Source organism: Mchenga conophoros, linkage group LG8 (assembly GCF_057382185.1).
Source record: "Mchenga conophoros isolate Kocher_MC1m ecotype Shallow Benthic linkage group LG8, M_conophoros_male_GT1.1, whole genome shotgun sequence".
NCBI classification, from domain to species: Eukaryota; Metazoa; Chordata; class Actinopteri; order Cichliformes; family Cichlidae; genus Mchenga; species Mchenga conophoros.
Genome location: NC_140533.1, coordinates 9,772,466 through 9,799,428, shown reverse-complemented (window position 1 = coordinate 9,799,428; position 26,963 = coordinate 9,772,466). Strand labels below are relative to the sequence as shown.

Sequence of the window (26,963 nt, the reverse complement as noted above, 5' to 3'; positions counted from 1 at the left end):
CCAAGCTTTTTCTGGGGCAGAAGATAATTTAAGTGACTTTGAATGTGGCAGGGTTGTTGGTGCCAAATGATGGTTTGACTAACTCAGAGACTGCTGATCTGCTGGGACTTTCCCACACAACCACCTCTAGAATCTAAAGAGAACGGTCCAAAAAAGAGGAAATAATCATCCAGTGGCATTTCTCTACAACAGTAACCACTCTGTCCAGCCTACAGATGGACTACAAAAGCAGCAATAACTGCACCAGCTGCCACTACTGTCAGTTAAAAACAGGAAACTGAGGCTACAATTAACACAGGCTTGCCAAAACTGGACAATATGAGACTGGAAAAGTTGCCTGGTCTGTTGAGTCTCGATTAACTGCTCAATGTTTGCATGTGCGAGTCAGAATTTGACATAAAACCATGGGGTATCAAGGGTTCAGAGTGATGATGGTGGTGGTATAATTTAATTTAATAACTCTCTACCCGAGTATTGTTTCTGACCATGTCCATCTCTGTTCGACCACAGTGCACCATCTTCTGATGCTCAACTCAAGCAGGATAACGCACCACCTCAAATCATCTCAAACCCATTAGCTGAACATGACAGTGAGCTCAGTGTACTCCACATGTGCAGCCGACAGTGTGATGTTGTCAAGTCAATATGGACCAAAATCTCTGAGGAATGTTTCCAGCACCTTGCTGAATCTCTGCCATGAAGATTGAAGACAGTTCAAGTTGAAAAAGGGATCCAGCTCAGGACCAGCAAGGTGTGCCTAATAAAGTGGCTGGGGAATGTGTATCTATTTGAAAACTACAAATTAGAACTTTCTGCTGTTCATGTACGTCTCCGCCACCCTGGGAAGGCGCGGCTCACAGTTTGAAAACCTTTGGTATAAATAAATTCTATATCTTTTTGTGGTATTATACATGCATACATTTTATACATACATTTAAAATTGAGTGCTAAAAGTATAAAAATGCAATCTAACTGAAGTAATTTTCTTCTGGTCTGTAGATGGCAAGTTTTGTAGAAAACAATTACAGAAAAAGGGCACCGATCTCTCTTTCCAGAAGTCATGATCATGACCCGAACTATTTTTATTTTCTACCAAAACTAAACAACCCGCAGCCGGATCACCGTGCAGGAGCAGCGATGCATCTAGCTGTGACGAAAGGCTTATGCTCATGACAGTGTGACAGTCAACAGTCCTTCAGCTCAAATGTAATGTTAGCGAGCTGCACGCAGAAAGAAGAAATCTCCTGCATTCAAACTGCTCACATGCTGCTTTTTGCTGAATTTCTCAAATATATTTTTTCTGCTGTGAGCACCAGAGTCTAAAGTACAACTACTACTAGTCTACTTCGGTTCTTTTCACTTACTGATCACTCGGTATCCTCTCTTCCTCTTGGGTTTGTGCTCTAGGCTTATATATCTCCTCCTCTTCCTCCTCGTTGTCTACACTCTTGGTGTCAGGCAGCGGAGGCGCCGTTATGGGAGGTGTGCGGCAGGGATGCGGGGACCCCACCCAGTTGACTATGCCCGGCTCAGACATGCCATTCTGGGCAAGCGACTCCGAGAAGACCGGCTCCAAAGGGTCAATCCCTTCCTCCACACTGCTCTGAGCAGGAGCGGTGTGACTTTTCCTCATCCCGCCAATCTTCTGGGAGTCGTCTTCCCCGTCCTCCTCATCCTCAGCTCCTCCATCCAGATCATCATCAAAGGAAATGATGTTGGTGATCTTCTTTTTCTTCCGCCGCTCCTTCCTCAGCCCTGAGTCTGGGTGGAAAAATATATTTCTTTTTACAAAGGAGTGAACAAAAACTTATATATTTTTAAGGTTTATACTTTCATCTTACAAACAGCTGTAATGCTTAAAAGATTAAAACGCTAACTTAGACTTAGATAACCTGCATACTGACATTTTTATCATGTGTAATAACTGAGACACAGGACACATAACAGTCATTTTATTCATCTTCTATAGAGAAAGCAGTAAAAGCTAAAAAATCAGCACTAAAATATCTATGGATTACAAGCTGTAGCTACTGTGATGCCGCTCACTGATCAGTGAAGTCCCATTTGATGCCTCAAACTGAGTATTTTGGCCAGAGGTCGAAGACTGCATGAAAAATTTAAGGTCATCACCTATTCAATAATGGTTGAAACACTTGACCGAGACGAAAAATGTTTACCGATGTCATAGACTGAACGAGAAGTCGGCTTGTTTTCTCATAGACCTCTATATAATCTCTTTGCAACCAGAGCGCATCTATCTTTTATATACAGTCTATGTTATCAACGTAGCACACTGCGATTACCAGCTGCTTTTGCAGATTTTGCATTCATGATTTAAGTGTAAGGTGAAAGAACTGTTTACAGTTTAGTTTAAGTGCTTTTAACTGGTATTTGTGCAATGCAAAACTCAAAAATTGGACTGAGAGGAGAGAGGGAGAGGACTGGCAACAGAATTGGGAGCAGTCCTGTTTGCAAATTACAGAACATGTGCACTTCTATCCATCCTCAACTGTGCATAATGAGGAAAAAAAAAACAATTATGTGTATTATCTGCCGATTCTGCCTCTGCTGACAAAAGTGATGAATTTCCTGGCGCCGTGTCTTCATACTTGAGACCAACACTGGCTTTGGTTTTTCCTCCTCGTTTGGAAAGTAGCTGATATGCTAGACTCATGATGACTGTTAAGCAATTATCGTCATTTCGAAGGCTTTTGTGAGGAACAGATGAATGACGATAAAAGAAAGTCTGTCTCCTTCCTCTCAGAGCCAAAGAGGCTGGCTGTGCATTAGCAAGTCTTCTAGCGGTGAATAATCTGAATAGGCTTTCCCACTCAGAGGAGCCGGCGCAGCAGCTTAGAATTTCATTTACATTCATTTCAGCAGAAAGTTTCAGCAGCGCACAGTTAAAAGTCTAAAGGCGCTTTAGTCCCGTTGAGGAGAACATATGGAGAGAAAATGGTGTGAGTTTCCCCCCGACGGGACAGACTGGGGCAGACTTCTAAATGAGGTCAGACTTCACGGTGGGATTCTTCTCTGCTGCAGATGCCTCGAGCTGCATCCTTGTTTAAGCATCCATTATGGAAGCACAAACTGAGCCATATGTTGCTTTTTGCTGGTTTTGTGACACTTACAAAAACACATATACTGCAATACTAAAACAAAGCAAATAAACAGAAAGTGTTTGGATCAATCAAGTGCAAAACTAAAAAAAAAATCACCAGTTTCTTGCATATAAGAGCAAGTCAAACACTGCTGTTGCCCTACCAGCAGAGGTGCTGCGTGGCACCACAGGGAGTGGGTCGGAGGCCCCATCCACTTTAGGGGTGAAGCCAGGCACCACAGCTGTGGCTGTGCCGATCTCTCGCAGCAGGCTGCTAACCCCCTGAGTGGACTCTTTCCACAGGCTGCCGATGCCCTGCGTGGACTCCTTGAGGAGGTGCGACACTGAGGACCCTCCGCGTGTTACGGCGCCGTTCAGGTCGCTGTTGTCAATGTTGATGGCAAACAGAATGGAGTTCAAACCTGAGCACAGCAGATGGAGAGAGAAGGAAGTGAAATGTACTTTAGTTCCACTAGAACACATGAAGCTTTTGAACTTTCTTTGTGCTTGCTAAGTATTTCTGGGTGCACACACCAAATCTGCCCGAGATGTAAAAAAGAAGAAGAAGAAGAAGAAGAAGAGAGGAGAAATGCTCTGGCACAAGATCAGTGGTTTACATTCTAAATAATTTTATGGTTTGTTTTCATCCGAGTTGTGCTCATCAATAGTTCAACAGCACCAGTGCGCCCATTAACATAAATGGGGTCGGAGCTTAAACTGTCAGCAAAAACCCACTCATGCTTAACAAGTAAAGTGCAAAGTCAGTCAGTTTCCTGTGTTTTACAGCGGCTCCGTTTGTGTGAAGTCATTTCAGAGAGACTGAGTGTGGTTAGTAACACACGAGAACACAACATTTAAAGACTAAAAATGCAGCCATAAGTTGGCTGAATTTAAATCTTCCAGTGTGTAAATTCTAATAATGGGGCAACAAATATAGCCCAGCAAAAGGACCATATTTTAAAAGGGAATTTTAAACCTCGGGCTTAGTTGTATGAGAGGGGCCACAGAAGAAGCTGAAAAACGAAACCAGTGTGGAAATGCAGCAAACTGCACGTCCTAGAGTGGAGTTTTATTTTATGAGTCTCCAACAATCTGAATGCCGGATGGGAGCTGACATGGACATCCGTAGCTCCCTGGCTGCCTGTTAGGCATTATCTGAGTCGCTGAGCTGACCTTTTTAACCTTGTTTATCAGACATAATATGCCCTGCTGTGTGGCTAATTACACCAACAGGCCATCCAACAAGTTGGTGCTTTGTTTTAAGCTGTGGTGAAATGTATGCAGATGTGTTTGGGCTATGCAGGCATACAGTCTGTGGATGCATTCAAGCTACCTAGAGCCTTCTGTCTGCAACTAAATAGCTTTAGCCAAAATGCTAATATTCAGGTGGCAGTAAAGAGGCTACTGTCTGATGTCAGAGTGGCTACATCCAGCTTTAACAGTTTGAGTTGCTTCCACTTATGTTACTTAAGCTTAACTTATAACCAACTCATAAAGCACTGTGCAAAAGTCTTGCACCACTCCTCATTTCTTTATATTTTGCTTGAAAAAATAATTTTTACAATTATCATGAGCATGAAAATGAAAACTTGGTATGATCACCTTTATTGTTAAATGGAGCAAACTAATACTGAGCAGAACAGTACAGCTTATTGGTCTTCTGGAATAGTTCTCCAGGCTTCTTAAAGGACATTCAAAGCTCTTCTTTGGATGTTGGCTGCCTTTTGTTCTGTTCTCTGTCAAGACATGTTTAGGCCCGGGCTCTGGGGAGGCCAATCCATGGCTGATAGTGTCCTGTTATGCGTTTTTCTATCCGGGTATGCTTTATATGTACTGGAGGTGTGTTTGAAATCATGTTCATGCTGAAAAATGAAGCTGTTACCAATCAGATGCTTGTGAAATGATGACGTATGGCTGATCAAAAATCCGATTACAAGAACTTCCTGGGTGACTCGAGACTTTTGCACAGTGCTGAAAGTCTGTATTAAAGTTTGAACCCTATACTCTCCTGCTGTGTCAGCAAGCTGTTTAGTGTGTTTACCACCAATAATTTAATGCCAAAACACAAGCTCACCTGCAGCCATGGTGGGAAGCATACTAGCTCTCTCTTCATCAAGCACAAAAGCCCAGTCTTCATAGTAAGATCTAGAAAACACAAAAGATCTATAAACAAGCGAAAAAGAAAGAAAAAATCCCACCTAGCTGAGAAAATGTGTGCGGAGCATAACTGACGAGGGGGCTTGTCACTAACCCGAGACGGGGGCGGTCAGCCAGCAACGTGTGCAGGTAGCGCTCCAGCGAGTGCTCATTGAGGGCGCAGCGCAGCCAGGCACGACCTCGGCCGAGCTCTGAGGAGATCTGGCGCAGGGAGTAAAACCGCTGGAGCTCGTGGCGGTTCAGGTGCTCCTTCACGTAGAACCAGAAAGTCAACTCTAGCGAGCGGGACAAAAGGAAAGAGGAAGAATAAGCTCCACCTCCATTGTGAAAAACAACTGCTCTGGAGTTAAGTAAGAGTTCAAAAGGGCAGAAAAGAAGCTGCAAAAGACTCTCTCAGCACATCCCCCCTCTCATTAACAGAAGAGGGGACCCTTCACGCACCACTCACACAGCTCCATCCCGACCGTCTCCATCCTTTGTTCTCTCCTCAGAACTCAAACTAGGTCTGTTTTAATGTTGTGTTTTCTGAGGTGTGGTAATTAATAGGGATGAGCGTTATGCTGCTGGTTTGCATACAATCACCATGTGACCTCAGAGAAAATTGAAACTCTGGCTATTATTGTATTTCTAGCATTGTCAGAGGCCCTAGCTTCATTAGTAAGCTCTAAATCCTCAGGTTCAGGCACAATCCTGTCTTCTAACTGCCTGTGAAATACAGAAAAGCATTGCATATGGTAATAGATATACATGACAGAAGTCACGCATTTGTCCTCAATAGCAACACTGTCTTAATATTCCACAGAATAAGCTGTGTGGTTGTAGTTTTTAAGGATACCTTCCGCAAGCCTGCTTATCCAAGGTCACAGAGGGCTAAAGTGAAGTTTCTGCTCCACTTTTCAAGTCTAAACCCACAATTTCACAGCCGTACGGGAACCTGGCGTACCTGTTTCAGTCTTGCTGCTGAAGCCTGCGGCCTGTTTGAGAGCAGCAGCTGTGAGGGCCAGACCTCTGCTCTTCCTCAGACCGTGCTGCAGCACCGCTTCAAACTGTGCGCACAGACAGATCACCCTGCAGAGACAAAGACAGGTTAGGATAACATGAAGACAAGCGGGTGGGGGTGTCGCCTAATAGTCAGAACAGCCCAGTTCACCCTGCTGTGCTTTTTATGCTGCACTGGAAATGTTGCTTTGGCTGTACATTCAGATGAAACTACAACTAATCCATGTTAATGTTAATGTTCAATTAACTGAGTGCATCACATATCAAATGATTCTCCTAATGCAGATAGTCTGAAAGGCCTGAGGTTAAACCCAGCTTCACTTTATGGGATTTGGCCTCACATTTGAATCTCATAAATCTACTATAGATATAAGATTTCTCTCATACAAGACTGCAGTAGCTCTCACACGCCTTCTCTGGATGACCTCCAGGCTCTGTTTGTGTATCCCTTTTCTACTGAGCTCTCCAAGACCCTAATGTGGCAGCTTTACCTGAGGTTATCTCTGCAGCTTCAACTCTCCGCCCTTTTAGCTCCTGAACTTTCTGAGCTTTAGTGTCCGAGAATGAGAGAAAGCGACATTCCCTTGTGTCCCATGTTTGCGCTACGCACCTATACTGAATGTACTCCGACTATGTGTTTTTCTGTTTTGTTAGTTCTGCCAGAGGCAAAGTTCTCTGTAAGCAGAGGCCCTCTCGCTGGATTGTGGAGGCCATCTGCCGAGCAGGGGCACGGTAACATCACAGTTTTACATTTAAAGCGCCGTTTGTGCTGCAACCAGCTGGTCACTGCCACACACTTTTTCCAGCTCTACTATTATGATGTGATGACGGGGAGGGGGGTCCTTTTCTGCTGGGTATACCATGCATCACGGTACTGGTCGCCAACTTTAAGATGAACTGAGGAGAGGTGGAAAACTATACTGTGGACCATACAGTAAAAACAAATTCCTTTTGGAAGTCGTGGCTACAGCATCCTCTGACCTAGAGAGGAGACAGGTCATTCATCCTACTACTAGCACGCAGTTTTAAAAACAGGTGCATTAGTGCCACTAACCAGTCTTTTATAAATGCTCTTCATCTACAAGGCGGACATAATATTGAATCTTAAAAACCAGTACTCAGAGCTGAAAATGAGATCTGAGCAGCACAGAACATGAATCAATAGTATTCTCTCTCAGCGTGAAGCTCTAATGAAACAAAGTTGGTACATCATTTTTCTTACATAGCCACCATTAACATCACAAAGGAGAACATTCTCACTGCTCGGATATGATGGAAAGTCTGCTAAAGCTCTCAGACCGAAAACAACAACAACAACAACAAAAAACAACAATTATTTTCCATCTAAAAAAATGATTTTGCTGTTTAGAAAGTGACCCTCAAAGCTGGGCGTACAGCCAGATCGCTGCACTGAAAAAGCTGGAGGTAGCGCGAGCACATACTGGAGCCTAAAGCACTACATCATCTATGACCTGGAGCTCCACACGTAAAACAAAGCACCTTTTAGAATGATAAATAACCATCGTGATAAAGCAAAAGAATTTCTGGGTAACAGGCAGCTCCTCTTACCTGCTGTCTGAGTCTGTGGCGATCTCCTTTCTTCCTCCAAAGCGGATTTGGCACTGGGAAGATATGAGGAAATTGCTTTTTTTTTCTTCATGTATGTCTGCTAAGTTAAAAAAGTCTAACAGCACTTTTCAAAGCCTTAAATTGCAGATCGGGTCCTCCTTTAGTCCTCTACGGACACTACAGAGGGTATCTGTGCTACATCTCCTGGCCTGTGGTTACAAGGTTACAGACAAAATAAAGGAATTACAGAAAATGATTTAAAGGTCAAACTGTGTTTCTGATCTGACCTTCAAGAATTAACTGTAGGGGCTTGGCTGGTGCTGCAAACCTGAGAAGGAAGCTTGTCTGACTGGCAGCACTGGTCTCAGTTTTGATATTTACATTTGACACAGTGTCAGAGTCCAGCCCAGCTCCGATACCGTACATGCAGTTTCATCTTCCCTCAAAGCATCAAGCCAAACCCGATCCAGTAGAATAAGAGTTAAGGGTTTTTTTTCTCCTCGGACGTTAAAAAGTATCCCGTGTCAAAATGAGTTGAAACACTCTGTAAGGTATAGATAAAAATCGAAAAACACTCCGCACCCATTTCGGAATTGAGAGCAGCAGCTGCTGTGTAGACAGTGAAACAGTATATTTCATTTCCATATATTTGCTTAATGTGGGACTTCAGCTGCTAAACGGACATGTTTTAAATGCAACCACACTGTGCAGCCCTGCTGTTATGAGACAGGGAGGACGTGATCTGGCACTGTCAGTCAAACAGGTACGGCCTTCTCTGGCAAAGACCTCGCCCGGACGGCACCATATGTGGCACCAAATAAAATAAGGAATAACTATGAACAGGGTGGAGAAGCTTCCTACATCTTCACTTATGAAAGACACCGATCATTTTAGTCACACTAGAGTAAAAACAGAACAAAAATAGAGCACATTTGTGAGAGTTTTTCAGTCTTTTATTGGTCCTGTGCCAGCTTTTTGAAACTGATTCCTGGCATTTAATACAAAACGTGTACTAGGGCTGTTCGATATAACGATATATATCGGATGATGATATAAAAACATCTATCGTTTCATTTTGCGCTATCGTTTGTTTCCTGGTGTTGCAAAATAAACTGTTTACGGCAATATTTTTTCATCGTTTTGATGGTCACTGTAGCGGCTATATTAACTTCTTAAAGTTCTCTCTTTCTCTTATATTTAATATAACCACACTACAGACGGACAAGCGCCTGTTTTTATGCGTTGTCGTTAGCAACAAGGATGGTAACATCGGTGTCCGCTTGTTTATGTTCCACATAAACCTTTCACAATAAAGCTCAAGATCCTGTTGAGACTTTTCAAAATAAACGGAATCACGTGAAAGAGCAGATTATTTACGGATGAGAATTAAAAAAAAGAGCCGCCAGGTGCTAAAAAATAAACCTTAGACTCAAACGTTAGAACAGGCTTTTCCCTGCAGCACGCCGTGTAATAAATACTCACAAAGAAAACAGCGGCCTTTACAACTTACGTCTAAAAATGTATCGTTTCATGCATCTGTTAAAACACTCGACTCCAGCTACATGACGCGCAGCTGGAAACACTTCCTGCAAGACGAGCTGCCCGAGATTCACAGAATTTACAGAAAATGTTACATTTTTGTGATTTATATCGTTATCAGGACGATAAAATTCCTATATCGGGATATGAGATTTTGGTCATATCGCACAGCCCTAACGTGTACCGTAGTTTTCGGGTCATAAGCCACTACTTTTTCCCCACACTGTGAACACTGCGGCTTATACTGACGTGCAGCTAATGCATTTTTTTTTTTCATGCAGCCAAAAACATTTTGCCTGGTAACAGTAGACCAATAAAATTGATAAGTAGTATATATTCGGTATATATTTTTACCGGTTGTTAAGAGATGTTGTAATGTTGTTTGTGCACTGTTCCGTAAAAAAACCATAAGCAACGTAATTTGTGTGTTACTGATACGTATGTATACTTAAAGGTAGCGCTGTTCGAGGAAAAAAAGCATTTGCAGTATGTATTTTTGTATGTTAGCATAACGTTTATGTTACCTTACGGATTAAATTAAACATTAAAAAGCCTCACGTGTAATATTTCTGTGTAAATATCTCATATTACAAGTGAAACGCATACAGCTTAAAATCGGGTGCGGCCTGTACAAGTACAAAATTGATTTTCTTTCTAAAATTAGAGCATGCAGCTTTTTATCAGGTGCGCTCTGTAGTCCGGGAATTACGGTATATATTTTTTCATGTTTTTCAACTACTTTCAATTAAGCATCCTAGGTTTGACTCTGTCTTTATTCATATTTTACAAACAACCGCAGCTTTTTTGGAATGGGGTTTGTATTCATGGTCATTGTGTTCTTTTAGGTAGGACTCTACCCATGTTTTTAACTTTGTTCTACAGAATATTGGGTTACAGAGGCCGTCAACAGAACTCGGTTTTACTTCCTCCATTGTGTTTATAGAAAGGGAGATAGAAGGAACTGTAACAAATTCAGTCACCACAAAAATGTTGACCGGGAATTTAAAAAAAGCCTGTTCCAAAGAAAAGATCACTCACAACTAGTCACACATTTAATGTGAGCTGATTTCCTGACCATAAAAGCAGAGGCTTAAAATTATTAAACCTCGCTCAGTCTATGTGGACTGCAGCACTGATGATAATTTCTCGTCTCCAGCATAAAGAACGTCCAGATAACCGGTAGCTCACCTGCTTCACAGCATCCAGCAGCCTCTCCAGGAGGTTCTGCCTCTTTGTATCAGTCTGCTGGGTGCCTGCGGAGGGTAACACAAACAAAAACAAGAGGAATGAGGAAAATGACGTTGCCACAGATTAAATTTCCCATCATTTATCGTTACTCCATTCATTATTCATGACAATGAAGAAGGAAATGAAGTTGTGTGGCAAGTAATGGCTGCTCGGAATCAACATAAATAATCAAAACTGACTGCGAAGTTCTGCGTTTAAGGACTGCTGAGCTCCAACTGCGACAGGAAGCGCCTATGGACGTTAATATTACAGGGTACTGTGAGGATTCTTTAACCTCTAGAAGCACTGTGGAACAATGTTTTATATTAACATTTTATGGGCTGAGTGAATTATCCAGAAAAAAATAGCAGACGAATCAACATTAGTAATCATTAACCCTGCAGCCCAGACAGCATATTCACAATGGCAATGATGATGCTCCTTGTCTCAAAGGTTTTAAGTCATCGAAGAGCTGCCAACCCACTGGAGCAGCTCCCCGGTCATGTGTTTCCTCTGGAGCACCTGTGAGTTTGCAAAGGGACTTAAGTTACTTTCATCCACCAGCTTGTTTACCTGTGAATTTAGGCCAGGAGCTTGTTAAACACACACCTCTTACCATAAGCTTCAAGGCTTTCCAGAGACTTCAAGCATACTTCCCTCATATAAAAACTATTAGGTGCTTTCCAGCTTTCAGTCACAGTTGGCCTAAGCATTATGGGGTTTCCAGTTGTTTACACACTGGAAACATTTGCAAAAATAAGACAGTTTTAACACTTTCATTCCTGAGAAACCCCACTTACATTGTGCGGAACTGCTTCGTTTTCCTGGAGCATTCTTGACCTCGATCTATCGTTTCAACAAAGCTAGCAAAAAGGGGGGAAAGCCATGTGTCGAACAATATCAGACATTATGGAAACCAACTAAAAGGCCCCCAAATGAAACTTAGAAAGTCTCGCCAAGTTTCTGAGCAATCTCCTGCAGGCGTGATTTGACATGTTGTGATTTTATGGGTAAGAAACAGAAAGCAGTGAAACAGCAAATCTTACCGTTCATCCTTATAAACAGACTCCAGTAGCATCCAAGCTAAACACTTCCCCACTGATACCATTCATCCCTTGATGTCGCCTTTAATCACAAGAGGCTAGCGATGCACCGGGACCATGCTGTCTCTTTGGCCGAGCCGGACCCACCCAAGGGCGGCGTGAGGACTGATGCTTAGTCGGTGAACAGCGAGGCCTGCCGGTAAGCTGCAGAGCTGTGAGTCTACCACTCTGACATGTAGGAGTTGCACACAGCCAAATACACGGGTAAAGTGCGACAAGCACGAACCGGAGTGTGTTTTCTAACCAGCTACAGGACGGGTCTAAGGTGTGTTGGGCCGTTTCGGACAGAAACGGACTGTTTTCGGTTTGCTGCCTGCGACACTGCGAAAAAGGGAAACGGAGGACTGACATAGCAGCGCCAGGGTCACATGACAAAACACACAGTCGTCATATGACGGCTAAGCGGAAGTGGGAGTTGTAGTCTTTTGTAATATAACTCTAGCGTTTGAAACAGACGTAAAAAGCATTAAATATTTTATCTGAAATCAAAAGTGTAGAAAACGTTTTACACCAGCCCTGCCACAAGGGTGCACAAGCTGGTTTTCCCCCAGAGATGTCCCTAATTCAATTCAGTTTTAATTATATAGCCCCAAATCACAACAATGGTTGTAGGGTAAAGACCCCATAATAATACAGAGAAAATCCCAACAGTCATATGTATCCCCTATGAGCAAGCACCTGGCGACAGTGGGAAGGAAAAACTCCCTTTTAACAGGATGTTAACATGCAGCAGAAGCAAGTTCAGGTTTGGGTGGGGTCCGTGTTAACAATGGCTGCTTCAGGTGCTGTTGGCCAACAAGGTGCCTGCAGAAACTAGTCCACCGCAGGATCATAAGGTCACATGAAAAAAGAAAAGTTTTCAGAGGGTAGTTTTCAAGCTAAAGCTCAGCCAAAATCAGTTCGTGCAAGAAAGCAATGATCTCAAACACAGCAGCAAATCTACAACAGAACGGCTGGAAAACTAAATAATGAATGTGCTCCAATGACCCAGTTATTTCAGTCCAGACCTCAGCACCCCTGAAATGCTGTGGTGCCACCTTAAGAGTGCCGTGCATTAATGAAAACTCCTCCAGTGTGACAGCCTCATAAAGCAATACAGAAAACAGTTGCTTCATGTAATCGCTGATAAAACTGGTTCTACAAGTTATCGAATCATTGGGCGCACATAAAACTTTCTTTTTCACATGACTGTAAAATAGATCTCTTACGACAAGAATAACCAACTAAAGCTTTAAAATAAGTGGTATGGAGTCCAAAGAACAATATCTATACCCGTAATGCAGTGGGGTATAAGCAAAAGAAAATGGTTTATTGTACTTGGTTAAATTGTGTGCAAAAAGGGTGCCATGATTAAATTGTGTTCATCCAACAACAGATTTTTTTGAGTGTACTAACAGCAGTAGGAGAAAACACGAAAACATAGAAATACTTGAATAAAGTAAGAGTACATTAATAATGCACTTTAATAAAGTACATTCGATCACCACATCCTGTGGTGCTCTACTTTGCAAGGTTAACAGTAACCTTGTTTCTAGTTTAAACTGCTGCATTTGTATCAGCTGACATCAACTAAGCACATACTGTAAATACCCAGGTGTTTGTAGAATGAATAAACAGTTAAACTGCTATGTAAACTGGCATCTAAAAAGTATCAAGCAAAACTGATGATTGAATATGAGACTTACCTGAGGACAGCACTGGGGAGAGATGAAAATTCCACATAGCCACTTATTGCAGGCCATGCAGTGTCAGGTGGAGCAAATGCTGTATGCAGTCTTGTGAACACGAGTCATGTGAAAGAATTTACAGATTTTATGTATGCACGGCTAAAAAGTCTGAAGGACCTGATGTAATGATCAACTTCAGCTGTCATAAAAAAACTACTCTTGCATGTTTGACATTCAGCCTGCAACAAAGGTTCACAATGATAGACTTTCATGGTTCTATGACTCAGAAGACTCCATAACTGCATTTATCTTTGACTGTGCCTATTATATGTTTTATAGCAAATCAGGGTATGTGTTTAGGCAGGTGGACAGAGAGTCTGGGACAATAACATGGCAAAACGAGCACCAACATACTAATTTATGGTATTACTACTTGTGTATGATTAACATGATATCAGTATTATTATTATTATTTGATTTAACATGGGTGGTTCAGAGTTTAGCACCCTGAAATTCATACTTTGAACAGAGTTTATGAGCTCACAGCTGGTCCTGGACCAAAAGATAACTGGGAGTCGAAACACTGGGAGGTGATCGCTGTAGGTTTTTTGGATAAAGGAGGAGGTGTTGGTGGCATTTAACAGCTCTCCAGCCCAGTCATTTACTCTGGGCTTTGTTTTTTATCCAAGAAGAGGTAAATCTTCAGTCATGTCTGAAGTAGATCTTCGAGCTAACAAAACTCAAGTAGAATCGCTTACAAAATAAGATATTGGCAATGTAAAAAGTTACTGGAAACCTACGCTCATGTCCAACTCAGTATTTTTTTTTCACAGTTAAAAGAAAAAAACATCTTCTTTGTCTTATACTGAGCCTTAGTGCAGCTCTTCACACCATCCTCTAAAAGAAGCTGTTTTAGCTTTAAGTCTTCTTTCTTCTGATTGGCTCGTCCAAATAAAAAAAAGTTCTAAACAACAGGTTTGTCCTCACAGCCATTACTCAAATGACCATATTAAAGATGTTTTTAGCCAGTAGTAGAAAGAAAAGAAAGAAACACACCTGATATCGAGCGTTCAGAGCACCTTTTCTTTTGCTCATAGTGATAACTTGTCCGTATGCTCAGCAACCTTTTTCAAACTTTGGGTATGTTTAATGTAAGCATCTGCAGACGTTTACAAAATTGTTGGTACCCTTCGGTAAATGAAAGAAAAACTCACAATGGTCACAGAAATAACTTTAATCTGACTAAAGTAATAATAAATAAAAATTCTATGAATCTTAACCAGTAAAAGTCAGACATTGCTTTTCAACCATGCTTCAACTGAATTATTTAAAAAAATAAATGCATGAAACAGGCCTGGACACAAATGATGGTACCCCTAGAAAAGAATGAAAATAATGTGTCCAGTAATCAGCATCACAGGTGTCTAAAATCTTGTAATCAGTCAGTGGGCCTATATATAGGACTCCAGATAGTCACTGTGTTGTTTGGTGACGTGGTGTGTACCACACTTAACATGGACCAGAGGAAGCAAAGGAAAGAGTTGTCTCAGGTGATTAGAAAGAAAATCAAAATCATAAATCATCCAAGCAGCTAGATGTTCCTGTGACTACAGTTGCACATGTCATTCAGAAATTTAAGATCTGCAGGAGGAAAATTGATGACAGATCAAAGAGACGGATAATCCGAATGGTAACAAAAGAGCCCAGAAAGACTTCTAAAGAGATCAAAGCTGAACTTCATGCTCAACGAACATCAGTGTTAGTTCACACCATCTGTTGTTGTTTGAGCCAAAGTAGGCTACATGGGAGACGACCGAGGAGGACACCATTGTTGAAAACAAATCATAAAAAAGCCAGACTGGAATATGCCAAACTACAGTTGACAAGCCACAGAGCTTCTGGGAGAATGTCCTGTGGACAGATGAGACAAAAATTGAACTTTTTGCCAAGGCACATCAGCTCTATATTCACTGACGGAAAAATGAAGCATATCAAGAAAAGAACACTGTCCCAAATGTGAAACATGGAGGAGGCTCAGTTATGTTCTGGGGCTGCTTTGCAGCACAGGGTGTCTTGAATCTGTGCGGGGTACAATGAAATCTCAAGATTATCAAAGGATTCTAGAGAGAAATTTGCTGGCCAGTGTCAGAAAGCTTGGTCTCAGTTGCAGGTCATGGGTCTTACAACAGGACAATGACCCAAAACAAGCAGCTAAAAACACCCAAGAATGGCTAAGAGGAAAACATTGGACTATTTTAAAGTGGCCTTCTATGATCCCTGACCTCAATCCTGTTGCGCATCTTTGGAAGGAGCTGAAACATGCAGTCTGGAAAAGGTGCCCTTCAAACCTAAACAACTGGAGCAGTTTGCTCATGAGGAGTGGGCCAAAATACCTGCTGAGAGTTGCAGAAGTCTCACTGACAGTTACAGGATTCGTTTGGTTGCAGTGATTGGCTCAAAAGGTTGTGCAACAAAATATATAAAAGTTGTGGGTAACATCATTTTTGTCCAGGCCTGTTTCATGCATTTATTTTTTTTTAAATAATTCAGTTGAAGCATGGTTGAAAAAGCAATGTCTGACTTTCACTGGTTAAGATTTATAGAATTTTTATTTATTATTACTTTTGTCAGATTAAAGTTATTTCTGTGACCATTGTGAGTTTTTCTTTCATTGACCGAAGGATACCAACAATTTTGTCCACGTCTGTACTACTGTAACTGTAACATACGAAAAAAAATGTGGAAAGTCATAATAAGTCGTCTTATATTTGTAACAAAACCTTCTTTGACAGAAGGTCAGACCTGCACAATGTTAAAGAATTTGTGTACCTTCATAACTGCAAGGCTTCAGTTGAACCACACTCTGGGCTGAATCGCTTTCTTAGGGTCATCCCGTCACATGGTTTATTGATTTATTGTCTGTGCCTCTATAAAAGGTCTAAGTTCTTAGTTTGAAGCCAATCTGTGATCGATTTTATTTACCATGTAGGGCCATTGATTGTTGCAACACATATAAGCACACAGGGGGACCTGAAACCAGACAGCTGGTAGCAAATAGCTGAATGATCTAAACTTAGCTTGACTTATCACTTTCATGACGCATAAACAAGCATGGAACTTTCCTGTGTCATCAAAACTACAATGTGTTTATTTTGGGTGACGACATTGAAGCTTTTTTAACATAAAATATTAATTTGAGTAAATGTTATAAATTTAACTTGTTACAAAAACCATAAAAACCACACATCATTCCTCTGATCGTGTTTAGCACACTTCTACTGCCGTTCTTTTACAATAAAAGGCTGTCCGTAACACATTTATCAATATACCTTTTCATTTTCTATTTACAGTCAAAATCTGTGACGCGAATAATATCAGAAATAGTGATAAGTGAGGAGGCTGTTGTCTCTTAATCGGTGTCATGTAAAAACACTGTTATAGTGTGCAAAGTTTGCATCTTATCAGCAAGGTACAATCATGTGGCTCTTGTCAGGGCAGCACTTCATTGTTACCTAATCATTAGTTGTGCATGTTGGTAGAGCAAACACAAAATCCTTTTCAACAAAAGGCAAATATAATGATCGCAGTCCGTGTCTCTGTGTTCTGCCGTGGAGCAGCTCACACTGACAGTGTCTCTCTCACAAATTCGTTTGAAGTAGAAGCCAGGGTGCCGTCGTAGATTGTAGAGAGCGACACATCTGCACCGGCGTTTACAACTCCGTTGTCGGCCGGGGGGCCCTGTCTAACCAGCCTGCCGCTCTTTCTGAAGGAGTTCCTGATCCCGCTGGCGAGGCGATCAGACAAGCGCCTCACCGCCCGGCTCAGTCCACGGTTCTTCTGCTTCGTCAAGCCCACGTCGTCCTCCAGCTCCTCCGGCGGCACGTCGATGTTCCCCGTGTACCAGAACACCCACCAGATCAGGCTGAGGAAGAGGATAATGGCCCCGCCGTAGACAAACAGATCGTGGATAACCAGTCCTCCAAACACCCCAATCATTATAATCAAGACACCGAGTATGTCGTGGGCCACTGCGAACCAAAATGAGCACTTGCAGCGGCCAACTCCTCCGTACCTCTTCTCCATGATGGGCTCCACCTGTACAGGTGTTGACATGATAACTTATCCAAAGAGTTTATCCAGACGTGGAAGAAAATCCAAACTTTAGCAGCCGGTGTAAAAGCAAAGACAATCAAGTCTGATCCTCGCTGAGAGAAACATAAAACAACCTGCTGTGACACGGTCAAAGTACAGTGTACTCAGGCCATTATCAGCAAGAGCCACACCAGCTTGACTGTACTGGATGTGTCAGAGCACTATAAAGAGCATTTAATAGCATTTTATCTTTGACATCATCAAGTCTTTTCCATCTTCTGCTCAAGCCCCCTGGCTGATCCGTTTCCGCCTTTCCTTCTCTTTCAGAATGGGGACCCACACCAGCCCCATCGCCACAAACATCAGCCCTAAAGACAGGCAGGCCGAGGCTACAGAGCGGGACGCTTCAGTCACCCCTGAGTACTGGAGCAGTAAAAGTACTGCGCCTGCTACAGACATCAGAGATCCCATCACAATCACGATGATAGGTTTGTGGAGGTAAGCACGGCCCGGGCCTTCAGCAGCTGCTGGCTGTGTGTCTGGGTACAACCGCTGGCTCCCAAAGTCACCCGAAAAAGAAGTTTCCATAGTTGAAACAAAGCCTTGTACCTTTGATGTACAGAGAAGGGAGATGATAGCAAGTGGACCTCAACAGGACACCGATTGTCTTCTTTAAATCAGTCCCGAGCCGTTCTGTTCATTCTCTCAGTCCATGCAGACATCTGTCAAGAATGCAGCACCTCCCAAAAGTCACATGAAAGAGTTGTATCATCTGCACGATGACCAAGTGTGTGACTGCCTGATGCATCTCTTAATCTGCTGCTCAGTAACCCGTGAACACGCTGTAATTCCAGATGGGCCACCACACCCACACAGCTGAGTGAGGACAGACAGTCGCAGCCCACCTGATGACAACAATGTCATCACCTCTCATTAGCTTGCTGTCAGGACGATCTTGTTACAGTACACTTCCAAAACAAAGGCTGTCTATTCGAAAGCAGGGAAAAAACAACCCAAAACTGCTTATTGTCACAAGAATCAGATGGTGTGTAGAATGTTATGCATGCTTGCAGTTTCTGACATTATTATGTTGCAAAGAAATGCAGAGTTTCATATATTGGATATACTCCACCCTCTCCACTCTCTCTCTCTCTCACACACACACAACGCACTATTACTTGCTGACAGCTGCTGCACAGGCTAGGTATTATAGGTATTATTCCCATTAACAATGGGGATGTCATCTGATACAGCTGGATGGCTTTGCAAGCACAGAGCCATATCCAGCACAAGCAAACAAGGCTAATACATGTTAGAGCAAACAACTGTTCATACATATAGATAGATAGATAGTCTGTATAAATCCTCAACCATGTAAGCCACATGATTATTCCTTGCTGATGTACGAGCTAATCCTCCTTGATGTAAGGTGGATGGTGTTCCGGTCTCCTCTGAGACCTGAGTGAGCTCCTTGGACAGTCTGTGTAATTTGTGGCATAGATGCACTGATAAATCATGTCCCAGAGGTTCCCAAACAGAGTGCAGTTTAGCAGTGTAGTTGCCTATTCACAATTATTTTGCTGCCATTTGACCAACAAGTGCAGCTGTAAATAACAGGAGTAGCTGAAAATACTCATCTTTCCAGGCCTAAAAAAGCAGCATCTCATTATCTTCTCTAAATTGTTCACAGGATTACACATCAGGCTTCATCCACTGCTCGATTACTTTATGCATCTTTGCAAGTTTCCAAATATTAGAGAAATTGAAAAAAAATCCACCTTTCAGAACTAATGAATGTCATAATAAAGAACTGTGATTCATTTACAATAAGCAAGGCTGTGCCTGCACGTGATAGCAAAAACATTCTGAATATGAGGTTGGCAAACAGTTAAATTCAAGTGTTTTATTCACATTGCTGCCTTATTATAGCTTTTAAATGGAGACTCGGGTTTGATAGGTTGAGCAACAATGTTTTTTTATAGTGGAGGAATTAATCCATTTTTGTGTGCACACTCCTCTACTTTCAGGAAGTCATTGTAATTGGGCAAATTAGCATCACTGTACATAAAATCTTCATTTTAACTTGTCATGAATCCTTTGAGGGCATTGAATCTGCTGACATCACGGAGCAGCGGGGTTTCTCGTTTGTGAGGTTACTGCCATTAGCGTCACGTTCAACAAGTAAAATGCACCAATAGATTGACTCACCTGCTGCACAATATTCCCCCCACAATTTTCAAAAACTCACCGAGTGCCTTTTTCAGCACATTTTGGATCGTTGTCAAAATTATACACTCATCAACATTTCCCACCAGCCAAACTACTCAAACACTGTTACTAGTGAAGTGTCTGTAATTGAACACTTGAATCTTAGCAGAAAATGGCTGTAAGCCTTCAACAACAAACTTTTAACATCTCCAATTGAAGCTGAATTTTATAATCCCATATTAATCATATAAATATAATTTGAATGCATTTCCATTTGTCAGTGGCAACAAGTAATCATATTAACCAACTACAGCCCTTAACCCTGTAATACCATGTGTATTGTATTTGAGCTTGTGTAATGTTTTCACCCACAAAACGTAAAAGAATTGCACATTTTTTTTGCAATAAATTGCATAAAAACCATTAGGTGCATTGACAACAGTACACATGAAAACTAATGCACCACACTTTAGCCCTGCATCAGGCGGTGACTGGTCCAGGACGTACCCCGCCTCCGCCCTATTGTAGCTGGGATAGGCTCCAGCCTCCGCTGCAACTCCTCCAGTTTCAAACACATTTAATGACAAAATATTTCAGCGTTCAGGTTTTATTACAACAGCACGTAACCCCAACACTGTATATGAAAACTGGGAATTGTGAGAGAATCTTTCTCACGTTAGCTGCTTGATTAGGTCGAGTCCAAGGCACTGACACTGTATGATGACTCAGCACAAGATGGGCTTGAATCAAACACATGAGTAGTTTTGTCTCTGTCATCAAACAGTGACATTACATTCACAGAATACAACAAAACTAGAGGGAAAAAGAAGAACAGAGAAAAAAAAAGAATTCAATGTCCACGTTAACGATCATTTCACTTTAGGTACTTTTCTTTTTACTTTGGAGTCGGTCTTCTTGATCAGTTTGCTCTGAGCTTTTGTTCCTTTCTTCAGCGCTGCGGGTTTGGGGGCTTTCTCCAGCTTCTTCTTTTTGGACGCCTTCTACAAAAAACAGAGGAAACGTTAACGATGCCAAAGAAAAACAAAACCTGAATCATCTGCTGAGGTTCCCTTCAACTCAAACAGCTGTGAAAAGTACTGACCTCCAGTTTAGGCTTTTTGACAGGGGTTTCTATGGGAACCAGCTGTGGGATTTCTTCCTCCTCTTCAGCTGCTGCTTTATTTTTCTTCACCTTCTTCACCTTCCTCTTGCCCTCTGCAGTAGCATCTGCTTGCTCTTTGTCCTCCGTCTTATTTTTCTTTGTGGATGCAGATTCCTGAAATGCACACAAACTTGTTACTTTTCCGAATGTTTCAACAAATGCAGCTTATACAAAAAAAATAATAATACATTTTGAGTGCTAACTTGTACTCACCTTGTCTTTAGGCGTCTGAGCTTGTTTAGACTCCAGGACAGAGAGATGGCCCAAGTCTGAGGTGTAGACAGGCAGAGCCACCGACGTTTGACTCTTAATGTGGATGAGTTTAATCACTGGTCCTTTCTGTAAAACAGCGATCAAATCAGACACGGCAAGAAAAACTTGCATCGATACATAAAAGAACGCTGTGCAACTTTCTGAATTCCAAACTGAAATTGCAAACTCTAAATAGTGTTGGACGATATACTCGATGTATCGTAAGTTTGTCCACGTACCATGGTTAAAATAGCTTTATCGTAACCATCGAGTATAGGTTGCCATGGAAATATTAAGCTGTCTGCACATAATTCACTGAGTTTTTTTTCTCCCACAAGCTGCGAATGCATCATTAATCCCCCCTCCCAACCAGAAAGTTTTCTACCCGGCACACTGCACTGAGCATGCGCGTTTATACACCATCAGAAAGGAGAAATATGGCGACGGCAGGCGATTCAGACTTGGATTTCACGAGGAGGACGTTAAACAAAATGCGGTAATTTGCAAATCATGCCGTTAAACTATTGCCGGAAAAGGTCGAAGAACCACAAAGTTATTCCACCAGCTGAAAAGTGATCCACTGCAAAATGAAAAATGTTTTAAACTCCACGTGTGAACGTCTCCCCGCACACCAAAGAAAACTTTAAATAAACCAGCTGTGACCCGACCTACGACTGCGATCGGCGAGAGAAAAACAGCACGGTAAGTTTAATTCCATGTTATTTTTTATCAAACATAAAGTTATTTTGGTCTGAATCTGTGAGATCTCTACACGTGCCGTTTGCTTGGTTACGTAAAGTCAAGTGAGTTTGTAGCTTCCTTGTTTGTGTTTAGGCACATTTCACGACATTGCGTAACTGCGTTTTTAATAGTTTGCCGTTTTCGCTGTTCGATGGTTGTTGAAATGGTTTATTTGAGCTTTTAGCTGAGATTCGGATGTTTCTGTGGATCCACACACGCTGACTTCACTTAGGCTTAAACTGCAGCTCACTCCCTTTGTCCCCGGTGCTGGGGACACTGAGGCTCAGGACATATTGTGATATTTTATCGCGTATTGCAACATAGCCACAAAATAATCGGAATATTAGATTTTCCTCACATTGCCCAACCCTAACGCTGATCAGTGCCCATTTTGCTGCACAAAAATTGTGCCGTTTGATACCGAGAGGTGCGTTTTCTTCCATACACGAAACAATCAATTAACAACTGACTGCACGAAAGACCCGATCCCACTGAACGCATCATCCATCACGTTTAATCACAGGCAAAATAAAAACTGCTGAAGCCAATGAAACAAATCAGCTGTTATCTACATGCTATTATGACACGTACGACTCAAAACTCTTCATTTCTGCACCGAGACGCTGGATTTTTGTTTTTCTCACCAGTAGACTGGTGCTGGAACCAGTTGTGGGGACTTCCCTCCCACGCTAAAGAGGCAGAGCCTTACTGGGGATTTATGTTGCCATCACTTTGATGCAACTACAAAGCCTTCTAAAACTACTGCGGCTTCAAACTACTGTGATTTGCACATTTCTACACAGCTACTTTTCCTATCAGTGAGAGAATAACAATTACCATCTCAATATCAGGAATATTATTGAGAGCTGGCATAGATCAGCTCAGTCGGGGTGTGATAAGTCTAAAATCTAACAACCAAATGTAAAACAAAAAGTTCTCACCATGCGCAGTTTGGTGACCACTGTTTGCACGGCAGCCTCGATGTTTTCCGTCACCTCGTCTGCAGTCATGCCCGAGTGGGCAACACGTGCCATACTGCAACACAGGCAGAGTGCACGAAAACACAGTGTTACCAAACACACAGATCACAGCAGCAGTATATGAAGCGCCAATGTGACTGTTTCTTATTTTTTAACCGAGTAAGATGCTAAACATTGTGTATCAAAGTTGTAGAGACAGGCTCCACAGAAAGAGGAGGTCCATCTGGATTTACTTTGAGTTTCTATAGCACCAGTCTGACCCGTATCGATTACAGAGAATCGACAAGGTTGTACTGAGGTGCAGTTAAGATCATCTGCTACCGAAGAGTTTTTAATAAAGGGGAATTTCTGCACAAAAAGCTGAAACCAGGGACACGTGAATAAATCTCACCAGCAGCAGCCCTTGTTGGTAACCTTCAGGCTGGTCCCCTGGATGACTCTCTCGATGTCTCTGGCCAGATGCTTGCTCTGCAGGTTCACGCACAGCGGCTCTCTGGAAAAGAAAGCAAAAGGGTAAGAATAGAACCGTCGCAGCTACACGACACCTTAAAGTCATTTGCAGCAAAGTATCCAAAACAGAGAAACGTTCAGAGAACACAAGTGGGGGTGAAAAATTGTGGGAATAAGGGGCTTTGCTTTCAATAATGTTTCAAATGACATTAAGCTCTTATCTTCTTTGGATACCTGGGTTTGCTCTTTTCTCCTCTGCTGCTGAATTTTTTTTAATGTGATAGTTTGTATTGCTTTGGCATGTTCTCCCTCCACGCTTCTTAGTGGCTTCTGTGGCTCAATGCTATATTTTCAAATCCAATTTCTTGCATTCATCCTCATACAGAAGCACGAGCAGCTGCATTGCCAAGGGCTCGGAGAATCACCTGCAGTGAGTTTCTGAGGAAGCCGACGCGAAAAGAGAGGCAAGTAACATGATTGGTCAATCTGTTTGTATTGGGGCACTTTTACACTGGTCTATCATCTCGAAATGAGAAAAGACATATGGAGGGCGTTTCTGTCTGTTGGCTGATTTGGAATTAGAGTTTAATGTTACAGTGTTCGCACAGACGCAAGTTTATCTCCCATCTTCCACTGTCTTTTTCCTCCCCAATAGGTGTTTGTTGCTCCAAGACTCGACTGCATGCCAGGATGGCACAGCAAAGAGTGGAGGTGAGCCCACGACTTGCCACGGCCGGCCGTGGCGTTTGGGTACGATGCCACGACTGGCCAGTCTGCCAGAATGTTTGGGTGCGATGCCGCGACTTGCTACGACCTGCCGCGGCGTTTGGGAGTGATGCTGCAGCTTACCACGACTTGCTGCGGTGTTTGGGTGCAATGGTGCGACTGGCTACGACCTGCCGCGGCGTTTGGGAGTGATGTCGCGTTCAGGGGTGAGACTGGGACTTGCCACTGCATTTGAGAGGGATGCTGCAATCTGCCACAGTGTTTGGGAGTGATGCCGTAACTTGCCACGACCTGCCACTGCGTTTGACAGTGATGCCGCAAATTGCCAAGGTCTGCCGTGGCGTTTGGGGGTTATACTGCAATCTGCCACAGTGTTTGGGGGTGAGGCCGCGGTTTGCCAGTCTGCTGCTGCGTTTGGGGGTGATGTCATGACCTGGCATAAACCCATGAAGTAAAAAACCTTGTATATATAGTATAGTTTACAGTCAAACCGTAGTTCTTATTTTTCTAACACACACACTAAACAGGACAAACTGAAAAGCGCTCTCACTTTTTACTTTTGTAGAAATGTTTCCCGAGGTGCGATGGCAGCAGTCGGCGGATGCGGTCATCAGAAATGAACAGGTCAAAGTTTCCCAGCAGGCGGCGCTTGGCTTCGTATGGTTTGTACTCCGTCTTCAGGACCTTATACGGTATGATCTGCCACAGGCAAACACATCCCTGAATGTTTCTTACCACTGACAAGACGGTTTAAAGCAGAAAAATGTACACTCAGGATAGCAAAAAAAACAAAAAACCTTGCCCATGTCTACTTAGGAAAAATTCCCAAAAAGGTGGCAGTTCTTCCTTTATACCTACTCTGAGCAGCTTAAGTGGACTTGACTCCTCTTTGCCAGATTTCAATGAGGGTGGGAACATGATCATGGTTAGGATTAGGGTTGTGGGACTATAGTTATGGTTATTGTGTTAGGTGAGTGGTGTAATGGCTTTTCCATATGCTACTATGACCTCACACCAATATGATTGGTTGCTTGCAATGCTGAACCTGGACCAACATCAGTTTAGAACAGCGTACCTCTGATATGCCTTTGACACCTCTCTCCTGCAGAAGCTTCTTATAAAACCTCTGGGTCTGCTCTGAGGTCATGTTGGGCTCATCTCTGGTGAAGAGGCAAATCTCTTCTGTGTCTGACCGCTGGCCATGGGGCAAGGGACTGCGGATAACAAAAAGAAAACAAAAGAAACACAATGACTCTGGGGGAATGCCATTATCAACGAATTACTTTAAATTTGGAAAACATTTGCTGCGACGGAGGAACTAAAATTCAGTCGCCTGGGCTGCTCACATGCGTATGGTCTGCGATTCTTTGGGTATCTTCCACAGGGTGAAGAGCAGGCTGATATGCTGAGTCTCATCCAGAAACGGGGCTTCACCACTAGCTTTGTTTTTTAGGAAGGCCTGCAGGGCCTGGACGGCCTTCTTTACCTGTCAGACACATTAAGTTAAGACACCACAATACAAATGAGGCAGCTTAATACCTGAGCTAAAAGTTAGCATTTGCTAACGCCAAACGTGTTAGCATGTTGAAGAAGCTAGTTGGAACCAGCTGGCTCATTAGATACGTGGTAACAAACTTTATTAACAAGCAGCGTAACCCAAACATTCTAAAAACGACTAATTCAAACAAATCTGAAATCACAAATCAATCAAACTTTTACCTGCGATCGGTCCAGTAAAGCTTTCTCTGCCATTCTTCACACGTGGACCCCCCAAAAAACACCAGGGCGCATGCGTTGAGCGTCATGCTATGACGTAAAATATATGTGTACATAAAATCAATATCGGATTCCACCAACAAAAAGGCTCTCAAAACAATACATATATGTGGATTTTGGGGTGTATTTATATAATCATTATTATTTTTACCCCTGGTTATTTGTATTCATGTTCTATTCTTTTGTATATTTCATCTGTTTATATGTTTTATACTCATTGTTTGTTCAATAAAGTTCCTGTAAAAAACAAAACAAAAAACAAACATCTCACCTATGGAGACAGCTCAGGATGGACTAATCCTGTCTATCCTAATGAAAATCCTAGTCTGTGAAATGCTTCTAAAATATCTGCTGCCCTATTGGCCTTATCTATCTTGAAAAATAAAGTTTTAATGTCAGTGTGAATTTTACATCCAAAAATAAAGGATATATAAAAGTAGCTTTGCCAAAAAAATTTTTTCTCTCTGGCTTAAAATGGAACTGATATCATTCACGGGAAATATGTTCAACAAGTATTTCACAGCTCAGGCCAGCAAATACCGGAAATCCCTTTTTTGCACATCGGTCTTTCTGCTTCCGGATCTGTGACTCGTCACATGACTCTTCTTCCGGCTGAAACGAAGTGCCACCAACTCCAATCAGAGACATAACAGATGATGACGCTAACGATAAAATGGTGATTCAAAAACTGTAAGGAAAATTATAATATAAATAAAAGCATAAAATATAACAGTAAAATGCAGCACTGTGGCAAATAAGAGATTAGTGCAGAGCAAATCGTTAATCACGTGATTTAGCCAGGTTTTTTTTTAAAAGTCACTTTCCTCACTTGCAAAACTCTGACGTTAAGCTCAACATAGCTCGTTAAGACATTAATCTGGCTTCGTAATATACCTCAGATCTCACTACCACCTGATAAACTTTCCCTTTCTGTTGCTGCTACCATTACTTCACTCTTCTCCACCCTGATATCTTTTTCTCACCTTGAACCCGTCCACCTCCCTGCCCTCACACCTGTCCTGCATCTCTGCCACTTCAGACTTCCTTAATCTACCCTCAAACACTCTGCATAGAACATTTACATATTAAAAACCTAAATTAAAAGTGCATCAAACAGATTTGTAAGGTCATGGGTCTTTTGCTGTTAGACATTTGTTATTTGGTTAAATAAGGAACAAATCTAAAAGAAATGTGGTGTATGAGTGCAGTCGTTTA

The 26,963-nt window shown here is 42.3% G+C and overlaps 4 protein-coding genes and 1 non-coding gene across 7 annotated transcripts in view; all 5 read right to left on the bottom strand.

Moving 5' to 3' along the window:
• snx29 (sorting nexin 29) overlaps positions 1–12,037 on the bottom strand; it is a 145,144-nt gene extending 133,107 nt beyond the window's left edge. For both annotated transcript variants that reach the window (XM_085283943.1, XM_085283944.1), the window contains exons 1-8: positions 11,638–12,037; positions 10,553–10,617; positions 7,826–7,878; positions 6,201–6,325; positions 5,352–5,532; positions 5,175–5,245; positions 3,265–3,522; positions 1,365–1,761 (exon numbers count right to left, since the gene is read on the bottom strand). In XM_085283943.1, coding sequence (XP_085140069.1) covers positions 1,365–1,761; positions 3,265–3,522; positions 5,175–5,245; positions 5,352–5,532; positions 6,201–6,325; positions 7,826–7,878; positions 10,553–10,617; positions 11,638–11,644 — 1,157 coding nt within the window. In that variant the 5' untranslated portion in view covers positions 11,645–12,037. The remainder of the gene's footprint in view (positions 1–1,364; positions 1,762–3,264; positions 3,523–5,174; positions 5,246–5,351; positions 5,533–6,200; positions 6,326–7,825; positions 7,879–10,552; positions 10,618–11,637) is intronic.
• Positions 12,038–16,486: 4,449 nt separating this feature from the next.
• LOC146568117 (transmembrane protein 238-like) lies at positions 16,487–17,621 on the bottom strand. Its single transcript, XM_085283349.1, has one exon. It carries the CDS (start codon positions 17,472–17,474, stop codon positions 16,980–16,982), a length of 495 nt encoding a protein of 164 aa, XP_085139475.1. The 5' UTR covers positions 17,475–17,621; the 3' UTR covers positions 16,487–16,979.
• Positions 17,622–17,733: 112 nt separating this feature from the next.
• Positions 17,734–18,192, bottom strand: LOC146568116 (phosphoinositide-interacting protein-like). The gene has a single exon (XM_085283350.1). It carries the CDS (start codon positions 18,039–18,041, stop codon positions 17,736–17,738), a length of 306 nt encoding a protein of 101 aa, XP_085139476.1. The 5' UTR covers positions 18,042–18,192; the 3' UTR covers positions 17,734–17,735.
• Positions 18,193–20,252: 2,060 nt separating this feature from the next.
• rsl1d1 (ribosomal L1 domain containing 1) lies at positions 20,253–26,869 on the bottom strand. Of its 2 annotated transcripts, none has more exons than XM_085283942.1 (10): positions 26,289–26,869; positions 25,692–25,778; positions 25,319–25,458; positions 25,048–25,186; positions 24,523–24,671; positions 23,188–23,289; positions 22,758–22,851; positions 21,037–21,162; positions 20,764–20,937; positions 20,253–20,659 (listed from the first exon to the last, which is right to left on the bottom strand). In XM_085283942.1, exons 2-10 carry the CDS (start codon positions 25,722–25,724, stop codon positions 20,531–20,533), a joined length of 1,086 nt encoding a protein of 361 aa, XP_085140068.1. In that variant the 5' UTR covers positions 25,725–25,778; positions 26,289–26,869; the 3' UTR covers positions 20,253–20,530. The 2 variants fall into 2 exon arrangements, with proteins under 2 accessions (XP_085140068.1, XP_085140067.1); XM_085283941.1 differs by having other exon boundaries at positions 20,253–20,662; positions 26,289–26,729.
• LOC146568115 (small nucleolar RNA SNORA55) lies at positions 22,971–23,098 on the bottom strand. The gene has a single exon (XR_014893701.1). It is a non-coding gene; the product is annotated as a small nucleolar RNA SNORA55 (small nucleolar RNA).
• Positions 26,870–26,963: the final 94 nt, after the last annotated feature.

Coding starts and splice junctions, on each gene's coding strand:
- rsl1d1 (XM_085283941.1), bottom strand. CDS start 25,724: ATGGCAGAGAAAGCTTTACTGGACCGATCGCAG. Junction 24,672..25,047: donor GTGTCAAAGGCATATCAGAG/GTACGCTGTTCT, acceptor TGCCTGTGGCAG/ATCATACCGTATAAGGTCCT. Junction 20,938..21,036: donor CTCAGACGCCTAAAGACAAG/GTGAGTACAAGT, acceptor TGTGCATTTCAG/GAATCTGCATCCACAAAGAA.
- LOC146568117 (XM_085283349.1), bottom strand. CDS start 17,474: ATGTCAACACCTGTACAGGTGGAGCCCATCATGGAGAAGAGGTACGGA.
- LOC146568116 (XM_085283350.1), bottom strand. CDS start 18,041: ATGGAAACTTCTTTTTCGGGTGACTTTGGGAGCCAGCGGTTGTACCCA.